We start from the raw sequence: 13,478 nt of genomic DNA, 5'->3' as shown, positions 1-13,478 counted from the left end.
GGTAGATAATTAACATTTTCTGAATGCTTACTCTGCATGGGAAAGTATGTTAATAGTGCAGAAAGTATACATAATATTTTGAAAGGGTCAGATAAGTAAACAGATACAAGTACTCTGTAAGGTCCTTGAAGGACTGAAAAAACACTGAGGGAAAAGGCTGTCTCTATTCACCGAGCAAATCACCAAGCCAGGCCATAAAGTCAACAAGTTGTATACATTCTGTTCACATTTATGAAGACAAAAAGCAAACAACACCAATACACTTTCCCAGATAGCAATTTCTAAAGTTCTTTCTCAGCTCAATTATCCATTCAAGTCTACTTCATTTAAATATTATAACAGCCACAACATAGTTTAATCATACTGTATCAAATACATAAATAGATAGTATTTTCTATTCAGATCAATATACTTTTAGCTAGAATAACCAATAATCTTTTCATTAGTGAGTTCCCTAGGGAAAATATACTTGTAGTATAACTGCTTAAATATTGTTTAAATAGACCGCATTTTGTATAGGCCAAAAGAACAGTGAAAAGAGACTGCTGTAACAAGTTTAGAAGAGATGAAGATATTGTAAAGAGATGCCTCTCAATTTGACTATCAAACTATTGAAACAAAAAATTCCAAAGACATAGTAATTTTCCCCTCAAAATTTCATCCTTGAAGAAGGAAGAGGCCTCAGTCAAATGGGAAACTTGTCTCCTGGAGAGAGATTTCACACAGTTCTAACAACTTGCCAACCACCTTACATGATGAAACTGAAGTCCAGTGATGGGTCAACAGGCAGGACCACACTTAGACTGGGACTGCTTAGGTGTGCATATCCTTGGCCTCTATTTAAACTTTACACAACTTCAGGACCCCGAAGAAGGATTTGAGGGAATAACTGGGTATATTGGTCCCTCTTCTTAATGTGGCTGCAGTGAATAAATCTCCTTTATCTGTTCTCTACTTTTGATTGGCTCTTTTTTATGTTTTCATTTATTCTTTGGGAACCATATCACCACAGAGCTATATATGTAAACTCTGGATCACTAGATTGGAGTAGAAAACAATGGGAAGTTATATTTTACCAACCTAGCTAAAGGAAAAAGCAGCCCACCTACCTCTTGTTTAATCATTGTTCTTCTTTGTAATCAATTCCTTCACCCACTCTTTATTTTTCCACTATCATTTGTTCCAAATTATATTTTTTCAATTCTTTTTTTAAACCTCTATTTACTAGTTCTTCTTTCTTTCCCAATATCTGTCTTTTCAGCAGAGAAGGGGGAAGTGTAACTAATTATACCAGTAGTGTTCTTTCTGGGTGATATCCTCTTTCTAAAGAGCTAGTGTGTACACACCAGAGGGAAATAAACACAGAGGCATACATACACAACTGATGAAATAACAGGTAGGGAGCAGAACAGAAACTGACTTGAAAGATCAAGAAGTGCTCCAGAATAAACTAATGACTATTAGATACAATATAATTGGTAAGAGATTAGTTTTACAAGCAAGGGACATATAACAGACATAACACTTTTTTAATTATGGGAATTTATATCTCAAAATACAAGACCTTCACAATATAGCTTCTGGTCCAGCCTCTCCTATAATGATAAAATCCTTTCTAAAACATATTACCAAGCAACCACAAACAGTGTATTTGTGACCTGCAGTAAAAGGGAATGCTGTCAATAGAGCACAGTTGTGCCAAAATCTTTTTTTTACATCTTTTTGAGAAAGATCTTCAGTAGCCTGAGTTAATGACCATATAATTTTCACTGATCTCCATATACTCCTTTGCGTCATAAAGAAGAGGCTTAGATTATCTTTCTTATCCATGAAAACACAACTTAATCTCTTTTTCTGAATCCTGGACTACATATACCCCTACGCATACTAGACAATTTTCCAAGGATAATAAAGTCTGTGATAATAACAAATGTCACTAAACTCATTCTTTACTTTAACAGATATACTATTATTTTCTGTAGCTGAAACTGAAAAGAAAAAAAAAGGTAGTAATGCTTCATCGTGAGCTACAGACCAGGAGCTATTTCTTGGCAGCAACATAAAAGTCTTAGACAAGAGTGTCCTGTTTTAATCACCAGTGTGTCACTAACAGAGGACCTGTATATACCAGGGTGCTTACTTTCTTCTGCAAATAGTGGGTAAGTGAATCATCTCTAAAAAAATAAAGTATCATTAAATCTACTAAGAACAGAAAGTCCTTCAGCCACAGTGTTATTTATTATATTAGAAAACGAAAAGCAGATACTTTACTGAAAAAGGAAATTCATACAAACTCAGACACACACACACACATACACACACACACACACACACACACACACACACACACACACACTGTATTGTCTTGCAAAACTCTTGGGGAAAAATGTGGTAACTGAACAACAACAACACAAACAACCCAAGTACAATAATAACAAAAAATGTACTTGTACAATTTGGTCCTTGCTCATCAGTATTTCAAAAAGTCAACTTCAAAGGGTTGAAATTAAAAATAAAAGCCTGTGAGAAACTATGAGAATATGCTTTGGGATGTGGGGACATACTGTGTTGGTTTTCATACTGCATGTGTTTTCCTGACAAGACCTGGGCATCTGGAGTTAGTGTGTTTATTGTGATTTTTGCTATGTGTATTCAACCAGGCCAATCAATGTACATGTGATCTATAGGCTGGACCACTTCTGGGAGACTGGAGGGTACCAACAAACAACCAATTTAAGATAACTCCAATCAAAATGCCCAGCATCCAGGAATGACAGTAAATGCTGGTGTGGCTGTGTGGGGAAAGGACCCTTGTACATTGCTGGCGTGAGTATAAACTACTTCAGGCTCTTTGAAAATCAATTTGGATAGTCCTAAAAAACAACTAGATCTACCATAGGAGATAAGCAAACATCTATGGAGTGCTCAGCCCGAAACTGGATATCTCCATCACACTCGCTGTCCCCTAAGGCTCAACAACACCACAAAAGACTGGAAGGTGGGATTATAAGAACCAGAAGTTAAGAAAACCGCTGGGAAACATCTTCTGGATGCATGCTGGAGTTAATCATGAATTCAAAAACTCTGTTCGCCTACCCTACCTCAAGCCAGTCAAAGTTCCAACAAGGATTGGAAAGGGTCTCCTCTGCCCTAACGAGGAGCCATGGACAGTTTATAACCACAGGGGAGGGGAGAGTCAGTTTTCCTCAGTGGTCTAACCCCAAGTATGGAGACCATTCTCTAATGGAGGATTCCACACCCTACACCCTGCTTACTTCATTAAGTTATTAAAAGAAAAGGGAGGGGAGAGAAGGAGGAGGAGGAGATGAAGGTGGAGATTCCATTTCCTAACACATGGCAGGGATGGGGAAGTTGGAAGGATAGCTTTTCTTTTTTTCTTTATATAGAGGAACTCGCTCTCTAGACCAGGCTAACCTGGAATTCAGAGATCCATTGCCCTCTGCCTCCTGAGTGTTGGGATTAAAGATGTGCACTACCCTACATGGCTAGGACAGTTTTTGTTAATCCATGATAACTATTTTATACTTGGCAAGGAATTCTCTGCTGAAACATCTGCATTCAGGTTTCTAGCTTGCTATTTGAAGGACAATATAAGAGAGAGGATGACTGACAGCTATAAAGCTGACAAGGGCTTTCCTCTGAGGGACTTTTTCCTGGCAAAAGGAAAAAGAGCAAAGGATTCATGTCTAGCCAAATGTCACTGCTACAGAAGCCTTCTATTATTCCTTTACTGTGCAGTAGCAGGATAACACCATTTGCTTCACCACCACTAACTGCTGCATAACACAAGCTACCAGGGCAGGTTTATCACAGATGACCACAGACCACCGAAGCTGTGGGGGTAACCACAGAAGTCAGACCTCTTCTGGCTAGTGCAGCCCACAGTGACTCTAGACCTATAATGACTTAGTCATTGGACCCTAGTTGGTGCCGACCCTCACTGTGGCTGTTTTACCTGATTGCTGCTGCTCCTGGTGTGCACAACCAATCGTTTGCAGGAGTCACGGCAGAGGCAATTCATAACCTGGATTTGGCACCCAAACCACAAAATATTCCATCGTACTACCATGGAGACCATGGCATACAAAAAGGAGTAGTGTAAATTAATAAGCCTTACAAAGGTCAGTCAATAAGCTGGATTGGGGGTGCTTTGAGTGCTGTGGGATGGTCTGTATGTCACATGTGTTGCTGATTGGTCAATAAATAAATCACTGATTGGCCATTGGCTAGGCAGGAAGTGTAGGCGGGACAAGGAGGAGAATAAAGCTGGGAAGTAGAAGGTTGAGTCAGAGACACTGCCAGACGCCATGATGAAAAACAGCATGTGAAGATGCCCGTAAGCCACGAGCCATGTGGCAAGGTATAGATTAATGGAAAAGGATTAATTTAAGCTGTAAGAACAGTTAGCAAGAAGCCTGCCACGGCCATATAGTTTGTAACCACTATAAGTCTCTGTGCTTACTTGGTTGGGTCTGAGAGGCTGTGGGACTGGCAGGTGATAGAGATTTGTCCTGACTGTGGGCCAGGCAGGAAAACTCAAGTTACATTTGAGAACCAGCGACCAAATTGGAAGTGACACTGGGCCCACATGGGTGGCCCAGTGTTGGGAATCTGAAATACACTTTAACCCTAAGTCAATTTCCTTATGTAATTGAAACAACTATTTGGAGAAATTGCCTAGATCATCTACAACTCCCACCTTGCTAACAGCACCTGAACAGCCACATGAGTCCTTTTCTTAGCTGTGAGCACTACTGGAAAAATGTGCCCACCAGCAATACAGGAGGCTGCCCCTGTCCTCGTTCCAATGATGGTATAAATAGGGATGATAGGAACTACTGCCTTCAACACTATGGCTCTAATGAGGGGAAAAAAAGAGCTGACAACAGATAATTTATCAAATAGATAGACATCAGACACCTTCAGTTATACTCCATGCCCAGATAGAGTCTCTGACAAACAGTCAAGGCTTAAACTTAATTTTCACGTCCCAGGGAAGACTGTGTGATGCTAGGAAAAACTTGTTGCTTCTATGCTAACAAATCAAAAGTTATCATTAAAAAAAAACTTTACAAAAAGTTTAAAATAACTTAGATCAAAAACATAAATTAAATAATTTCTGGTCCCATAAAACATCTGATTAAAACCCATGGCTCACAACTTTTTACTGCCCTAGATGTTCCCTTACTTGTCCTTTTTATAAAACTTGCTATAGGGCCTTCTATAATAAATTGCCTTTTAAAGTTCATCAGACAAAAACTTCCCTCTGTTAGGCTAATGATCTTCAGGAACCAGTATTTACCCCTTAGCCAAGATAAAAAAATTAAAAATAATTTTTAAAAATGGGGGAATGAAATGACTAAGGTAATGCCAACCTGTTCCTATTCCATTTTCTGTTTGCTTAGATAGTTCTCAGCCCTTTACTCCCTCCCCAAAATGGTCATGTCTGCCTTGGCAACACATGTGAGATTTCCATGGCCTTGACCATAGTCCAGATATATTAACTAAAATAACTGGAAAGTTATGTCTGAAATAACTACTATACTCTGCCAGAAATAATTGTTTCAAGGTTACTGTGACCCTCATCTAACTTTGATGTATCTCTGTGGGTTTTGCTTTGCCTTTAAAAGCTCTGTATCCCTGAACTTGGGCACCAAGAAACTTTTCAGAGTCACAAACCCACTGCTCTTGGTTTGGCCATCAAAAAAAGGACTTAGAACTTCTAACTTATCAGTATGGTTGTCAATAACTATCTTGTGTGGATCATTACAGTTGGTCAACAACACTCCTTACCAAAGGGAGCAAACCTGTCCTACCTGTGGCCTACAGACCACATCCTACCCAACACAAAATTGTAAATTTATTTAAAACATTATAAGTTTGGGTATTTTTTTGTTTTGTTTTTGTTTGATTTTTTTTTTTTGTAACTTGATTGTGATTCTCCCGAATAAACTTAGTAGATGACAAGCCGGTTGCATTATCAAAAGGTTGGTTGGACATGCCTGATAGAAATTAAATGAGAATGGGCAAGGGCATTTTAGGAATTGCAGAAAGAGCAGGTAAAAGGGGACATGGAGAAATAAAGTAATAAGTACAAAGGGGGGATTCCTGGGTGACAGAAAAGAAAGCTGGAAAGCAGAGGCTAGGTGAAGTGTTGTTATCTAGAAGTGTAACCTGACCCCTGAGAGCTGATAATGGAGAGCCTATAAAGGCTTTAAAGCAGAGGTGCGAGTCTCATCTTGGTGTAAGTATTATAGCAGCACAGGAGAAAATGGATTCCATCAGAGGAATGGAGCCAGTGGAGTCCAGTTAGGAGAGAGGTCCGTAATTCAAGGGAAAGTATGAGGTCCCAAACCGCCGAAATGCAGTAAAAATGGGAAATAACGAACAACATTAAGCCAACTTAAAATCAACGGCGATTGACTAAATCACTGACACTCTTACCTCCTTCAAGCCTAACAGGGTCATTATACACTTAAAAAATACAGTGCATAACTATTCGTAAACTAATGTTGAAACCTAAGAGTCAGCTGGCTCGCTTCCTCCACCCCATTCCTACATAAAAGCACCTTTTCTCATAAAACTCCAAAGAAACTTGTTATTCAACTGGGAGTAACAACACTGTGTATAAGTCCACGTCCAGTACAGATTCTAGGAAGTCTCATCTCTGTCTGTTTTGCCCCCAAATAATTTTTGAAGGAAGTCCTACGTTCGGGTCATGGAGCCCCACCCTGAGCACTAAGACAAAGCCGAGGATTATTTTTCTCTTTGTCGAAGCAGCTAGTTGCCCCGGCCTTTTCACCACCCAGCGGGTTACCGTGCTTAAGCCCGCCTTGGTACAAGCAGTTAACTGCAGGGGATTAAGAAGACTGCAAATCTTAAAGATTCTGATTCTCACAGTCGCACCTCCAGGCCTCCACTTGCTGAGTGGCTCCCTCCAGGAGTTAGGACAGACAATCCCTTCTACAATTACTGGAATGTTGTGGGCTCAAAGCGAGTGGGGAGTAGAAAACTAAGTTTCTTTTCACTTACCCTAAAAGCCGCCATACCTATGACCCTCGGCTCCTTTTCGGACGGAGAGCGCAGAGGGACAAAGCAGTTCAATTTGACTTGCGTCACCACGGCCCCTCCCCTTTACGCTGGGAGCCGGCTGGCTCCTGCCCTTTCTCCGCCCTTCAGCAACTGCTTTGTCAGCTCTGCTGCCAAAGTTAACTAGTTATCAGTTCTCCAGAGAAAGGGGCTTGCCCTTGTGATTGACACTCCAGTCCTCGATAGATACAACCTCTCAGAATATTCTCCACACTCCAATTAGAAGTTTTTCTTCTTGGGTGCATGACTTTTTTTGTTTCTTTATGTGATTTGTCTAGGTAAGAACTTAAAACTTAAGTTCAATTGCCTTAATAAACAACCATATAGTCACAAGAGCAAGTCACCTTTGACATCCTTGGGGCAATTACATTCATTCTAAAACTGTCACTGAGCACCAGTTCTGCCAGGCAGTTGTTCAGAGTACACTTCAAAACCTAATGGCTTATCACAGACAACCAGGAGAAAATGACAAATATTAGAAAGGCCTAAATGCTATTCAAGAGAACAGAATACAGACTGGCAAGACGGTTCAGTGTGTAAAAGGTACCTGCTGCCAAGCCTGATGACCTAAATTTGGCACACACACACACACACACACATACACACACACACACACACAAAAAAAAAAACATGCACGCACAAAAATGTATTAAAAGGTTGAAAAACAGAAGGTGTCTGTTGAAGTGGAATGGAGTTTACTGGTTCATATAGATTGAAGATGGTGATAAGGTGATTTGAGAAAAGTCACGAGGAATGTGGACAAGTGCAAAAGGAATACCAGTGAAAGGACTAGAGTGGTAAGTTCCACAGCAATGAAAAACCATACTGCAAAAGGGGCGTTGTGTGTCACTATAACTGATTTGGGGTTTTTGTTTGTTTGTTTTGTCTTTTATTTGCCTGTTGGTTTGCTGAAGAGAGAGAAAGCCTGTGGGATGGGGGAGGTGGGGAGGATCTGGGAGGAGATGAGGGAGGGGACCATGATCAGAACATATTATATGAAAAATTTTAATCTAAAAAAAGAAAAACAAAACAAAGATTTGGAAAGTAATTGAAAGGGTTTTAGCCACGGTGTGATGATCTAAAATACATTATAAAATGATGATCATGAAGCTCTGAGGAAAATATGATGTGAGAAGGTATATTATTCTCTATCTGGGAACAGGCTCCCTGAGGCCTCTGTGAATAATTAGGAGATAAAGAGTGCTCATAATGTGCCCATTAACTTCTCAATATTAATTAAGTGCATTCACTAATTCATTCAACAACTATTTAAGTGTAAACTATATACTTGGAATTAATGGTGTATTAAGCATATTTGATACTTGAAGCAGATTGTTTTTTAATGAGTATCCAATGAAATTATATTATTAAATAATGATTAAATAACAAATAACAATGGTCATGATTAAAAGACTGAAATTTTTCTTTTATTATATTTTAGCACTTAAAGTATAGCATACTTATTTATAATACAATATCAATATGAAAATAAAATACAAAATAAAATAAATACTATAGCACAAACTATAAAATACAAATAGATAATATTTAAAAGTTTTCATGAATTTATTTTTCTAATAAGAATAAAACTGTCTATACATTGGTCACCCACTATAGGACTAGCAAATATATCAGTTTCTGGTTTTAAGGTTTAACATTTCCATATTTGTTAATTGCATTATCAGAATCTAGTATTTCTGAATTTTCAATGGGTAATTTAGGTAGACTTTTAAATATGGCTCTTTGTTTATAGTTGATTGAAGTACATTTGTCATTAATTTTAATATTAATAAAATTTCCTTCACAATTAGCAGTAAATATGCAAATAGGAAAATACTTAAAATCGCAAATATGCATGTACAGAATCAGAGAAATCTTATTTTCTCAAAACTTTGGGAATTATGATACAGTTCATGTCTCTGTTTCTTCAGAATTGGTTATTAAGGTCTTAAAATTTTCCATAACTGATCATTTTCTATCAAAGTAACTTCTTCGGAAAATTAATCTTAAATGTCTATCACAGTTAGTTACAACTTTGGAAATTTTTCCTTTTTAAAAATGAGTAGCAATGTCTGAATGAAACACTGATATCATTGATGAACTGCTTAGTGTGAAAATGACCCAGACACTCCAATACAATGTAATGTAATATAATGTGCAATGCTATGTAATCATCTTTTCATGTTTACCCTAGTACTTCATTTTCTTTTTTTATTTAAAAAAATTTATTCATTTTACAAGCCATCCATAAATCTCCCTCTCATTCCTACTCCTGCTCCCCACATCCCTGCCTAACCCTCCCTCCTGACCCACCCCTCATCTCCTCCTCTCATGGGGGAACAGCAAAACCTGGTACGTTCAGTTGAGGCAGGACCCAGTCCCTCCCTCATGCCTCAAGGGTGAACAAGGTATCTAAGCATAGGTAATGGGATCCAGAAAGCCAGTTTATGCACCAGGGATAGATCCTGATCACACTGCCAGGGGCCCCTCAAACAGACCCAGCTACACAACTGTCTCCCATATGCAGAGTCCAGTCAGGTCCCATGCAGGTTCCACAGCTGTTGGTCTGAAGTTTGTAAGTTCCTATGAGCTTTGTTCAGTTGTCTCTGTAGATTTCCCCATCATGATCATGACACCCCCTTGCTCATATAATCCCCCTTCCCTCTCTTTGACTGGACTCCCAGATCTCAGCCTGGTGCTTGGCTGTGGATCTCTGCATAATAAATGGGACCTCCTGAAAATGAGAAACTTCTGTAAGGCAAAGAACATTGCTATGGATGTCTTTCTGTATGCTGTGAATGTGTTGCTCTGATTGATTAATAAATAAAGTGCTTATTGGCCAGTAGCTAGGCAGAAAGTATAGGCAGGACAAAGAGAGAGGAGAATGCTGGGAACAGGAAGGCTGATTCAGGAGATGCTGCCAGCTGATGCCATGAGAAGCAAGATGTAAAGATATCGGTAAGCCATGAGCCACGTGGCAAGGTATAGATTTATAGAAATGGGTTAATTTAAGATGTAAGATATAGCTAGCAAGAAGCCTGAGCCATTAGGCCATACAGTTTTTTTTTTTTTTTTTTTTTTTTTTTTTTTTTTTTTTTTTGCAATACAATTCAGTTCTACATATCAGCCACGGATTCCCTTGTTCTCCCCCCTCCGGCCCCCCTCACCTTCCCCCCAGCACACCCCCCATTCCCACCGCCTCCAGGGCAAAGACTCCCCCGTGGACTGAGATCAACCTGGTAGACTCAGTCCAGGTAGGTCCAGTCCCTTCCTCCCAGGCCGAGCCAAGCGATCCTGCATAGGCCCCAGGTTTCAAACAGCCAACTCATGCAGTGACCACAGGACCTGGTCCCACTGCCTGGATGCCTCCCAAACACATCAAGCCAATCAACTGTCTCACCCATTCAGAGGGCCTGATCCAGTTGGTGACCCCTCAGCCATTAGTTCATAGTTCATGTGTTTCCATTCGTTTGGCTATTTGTCCCTGTGCTTTATCCAACCTTGGTCTCAACAATTCTCGCTCATATAAACCCTCCTCATTCTCGCTAATTGGACTCCCAGAGATCCACCCAGGGCCTAGCCATGGATCTCTGCATCCAGATCCCTCAGTAGTTGGATGGGGTTTCTAGCATGACAATTAGGGTGTTTGGCCATCCCATCACCAGAGTAGGTCAGTTCGGGCTGTCTCTCGACCATTACCAGCAGTCTGTTGTGGGGGTATCTTTGTGGATTTCTGTGGGCCTCTCTAGCACTTTGCTTCTTCCTATTCTCATGTGGTCTTCATTTACCATGGTCTCCTATTCCTTGTTCTCCCTCTCTGTTGTTGATCCAGCTGGGATCTCCTGCTCCCCCAAGCTCTCTTTCCCTCGACCCTCGCCCTTCATTACCCCCACTCATGTCCAGGCTGTTCATGTAGATCTCTTCCATTTCTCCATCATTGGGCGAACCCCGTGTCTTTCTTGGGGTCCTGTTTTCCAGGTAGCCTCCCTGGTGATGTGAGTAGCATCCAGTCATCCTTGTTCCACATCTAGTATCCTCCTATGAGTGAGTACATACCATGTTTGTCTTTCTGAGTCTGGGTTACCTCACTCAGGATGATTTTTTCTAGATCCATCCATTTGCCTGCAAGCCTCATGTTGTCATTGTTTTTCTCTGCTGAGTAGTATTCCATTGTGTATATGTACCACATTTTGTTTATCCATTCTTCAGTTGAAGGGCATCTAGGTTGTTTCCATGTTCTGGCTATTACAAACAATGCTGATATGAACATAGCTGAACAAGTGCTCTTGTGGTGTGATTGAGCATTCCTTGGGTATATGCCCAAGAGTGGTATAGCTGGATCTTGGGGGAGATGGATTCCCAATTTTCTAAGAAAGCGCCATATTGATTTCCATAGTGGTTGTACAAGCTTGCATTCCCACCAGCAGTGGAGAAGAGTTCCCCTAGCTCCACATCCTCTCCAGCATAAGGTGTCTTCAGTGTTCTTGATCTTAGCCATTCTGACAGGCATAAGGTGGTATCTCAGAGTTGTTTTGATTTGCATTTCCCTGATGATTAGGGATGTTGAGCAATTCCTTAAATGTCTTTCAGACATTTGAGTTTCCTCTGTTGAGAATTCTCTGTTTAGTTCTATAGTCCATTTCTTAATTGGACTGTTGGGCATTTTGATGTCTAATTTCTTGAGTTCCTTATATATTCTGGATATCAGTCCTCTGTCAGATGTGGGGTTGGTGAAGATCTTTTCCCATTCTGTAGGCTGTCGCTTTGCCTTGTTGACCATATCCTTTGCTCTACAAAAGCTTCTTAGTTTCAAGAGGTCCCATTGATTGATTGTTTCTCTCAGTGTCTGTGCTACTGGTGTTATATTTAGGAAGTGATCTCCTATGCCAATGCGTTCAAGACTACTTCCTACTTTCTCTTCTAGCAGGTTCAGAGTAGCTGGATTTATGTTGAGGTCCTTGATCCACTTGGACTTAAGTTTTGTGCATGGTGATAGATATGGATCTATTTGCAGCCTTCTACATGTTGATATCCAGTTATGCCAGCACCATTTGTTGAAGGTGCTTTCTTTTTTCCATTGTGCACTTTTGGCTTCTTTGTCAAAAATTATATGTTCATAGGTGTGCGGATTAATGTCAGGGTCTGCAATTTGATTCCATTGGTCCACATGTCGGTTTTTGTGCCAGTACCAAGCTGTTTTTATTACTGTAGCTCTATAGTAGAGCTTGAAGTCAGGGATCGTGATGCCTCCAGAGGTTGTGTTATTGTACAGGATTCTTTTGGCTCTCCTGGGTTTTTTGTTTTTCCATATGAAGTTGAGTATTATTCTTTCCAGGTCTGTGAAGAATTGTGTTGGTATTTTGATGGGGATTGCATTGAATCTGTAGATTGCTTTTGGTAAGATTGCCATTTTTACTATGTTAGTCCTGCCTATCCATGAGCATGGGAGATCTTTCCATTTTCTGACATCTTCTTCAATTTCTTTTTTCAGGGACTTAAAGTTCTTGTCATATAGGTCCTTCACTTGCTTGGTTAGTGTTACCCCAAGGTATTTTATGTCATTTGTGGCTATTGTAAAGGGTGATGTATCTCTGATTTCCTTCTCAGCTTCTTTGTCCATTGTATATAGGAGGGTTACTGATTTTTTTGAGTTGATCTTGTATCCTGTTATGTTGCTGAAGGTGTTTAAAAGCTGTATCAGTTCCTTGGTAGAATCTTTGGGGTTGCTCAAGTATACTATCACGTCATCTGCAAATAGGGAAAGCTTGACTTCTTCCTTTCCAATTTGTATCCCCTTAATCTCCTTATGTTGTCTTATTGCTCTGGCTAGACCTTCAAGTACTATATTGAATAAGTATGGGGAGAGCGGAGAGCCTTGCCTCATTCCTGATTTTAGTGGAATTGTTTTGAGTTTCTCTCCATTTAATTTGATGTTGGCTGTTGGCTTACTGTAAATTGCCTTTATTATGTTTAGGTATATTCCCTGTATTCCTGATCGCTCCAAGACCTTTATCATGAAGGGGTGTTGGATTTTGTCAAATGCCTTTTCTGCATCCAGTGAGATGATCATGTGGTTTTTTTCTTTGAGTTTGTTTATATGGTGTATTACATTGACAGACTTTTGTATGTTGAACCACCCTTGCATCACTGGAATGAAGCCTACTTGATCATGGTGGATAATTGTTTTGATGTGTTCTTGGAGTCTGTTTGCCAGTATTTTATTGAGTATTTTTGCATCAATGTTCATGAGGGAGATCGGTCTGTAGTTCTCTTTCTTTGTTGTATCCTTGTTTGGTTTAGGAATCAGGGTAATTGTAGCCTCGTAGAAGGAGTTTGGTAATGTTCCTTCTGTTTCTATTGTGTGGAAC

At 39.9% G+C, this 13,478-nt stretch overlaps 1 protein-coding gene across 1 annotated transcript in view; it reads right to left on the bottom strand.

Annotated features, from left to right (window-relative positions):
* Apool (apolipoprotein O like) overlaps positions 1-7,146 on the bottom strand; it is a 65,628-nt gene extending 58,482 nt beyond the window's left edge. Inside the window, exon 1 of the mRNA XM_052734918.1 lies at positions 7,054-7,146. Within this exon, the coding sequence (XP_052590878.1) occupies positions 7,054-7,068 (15 nt within the window). The 5' untranslated portion in view covers positions 7,069-7,146. The remainder of the gene's footprint in view (positions 1-7,053) is intronic.
* Positions 7,147-13,478: the final 6,332 nt, after the last annotated feature.

This window comes from Peromyscus californicus, unplaced genomic scaffold (genome assembly GCF_007827085.1).
Source record: "Peromyscus californicus insignis strain IS unplaced genomic scaffold, ASM782708v3 Scaffold_10__1_contigs__length_136768540, whole genome shotgun sequence".
NCBI classification, from domain to species: domain Eukaryota; kingdom Metazoa; phylum Chordata; class Mammalia; order Rodentia; family Cricetidae; genus Peromyscus; species Peromyscus californicus.
This window is presented reverse-complemented; position numbering and strand designations above follow the sequence as displayed.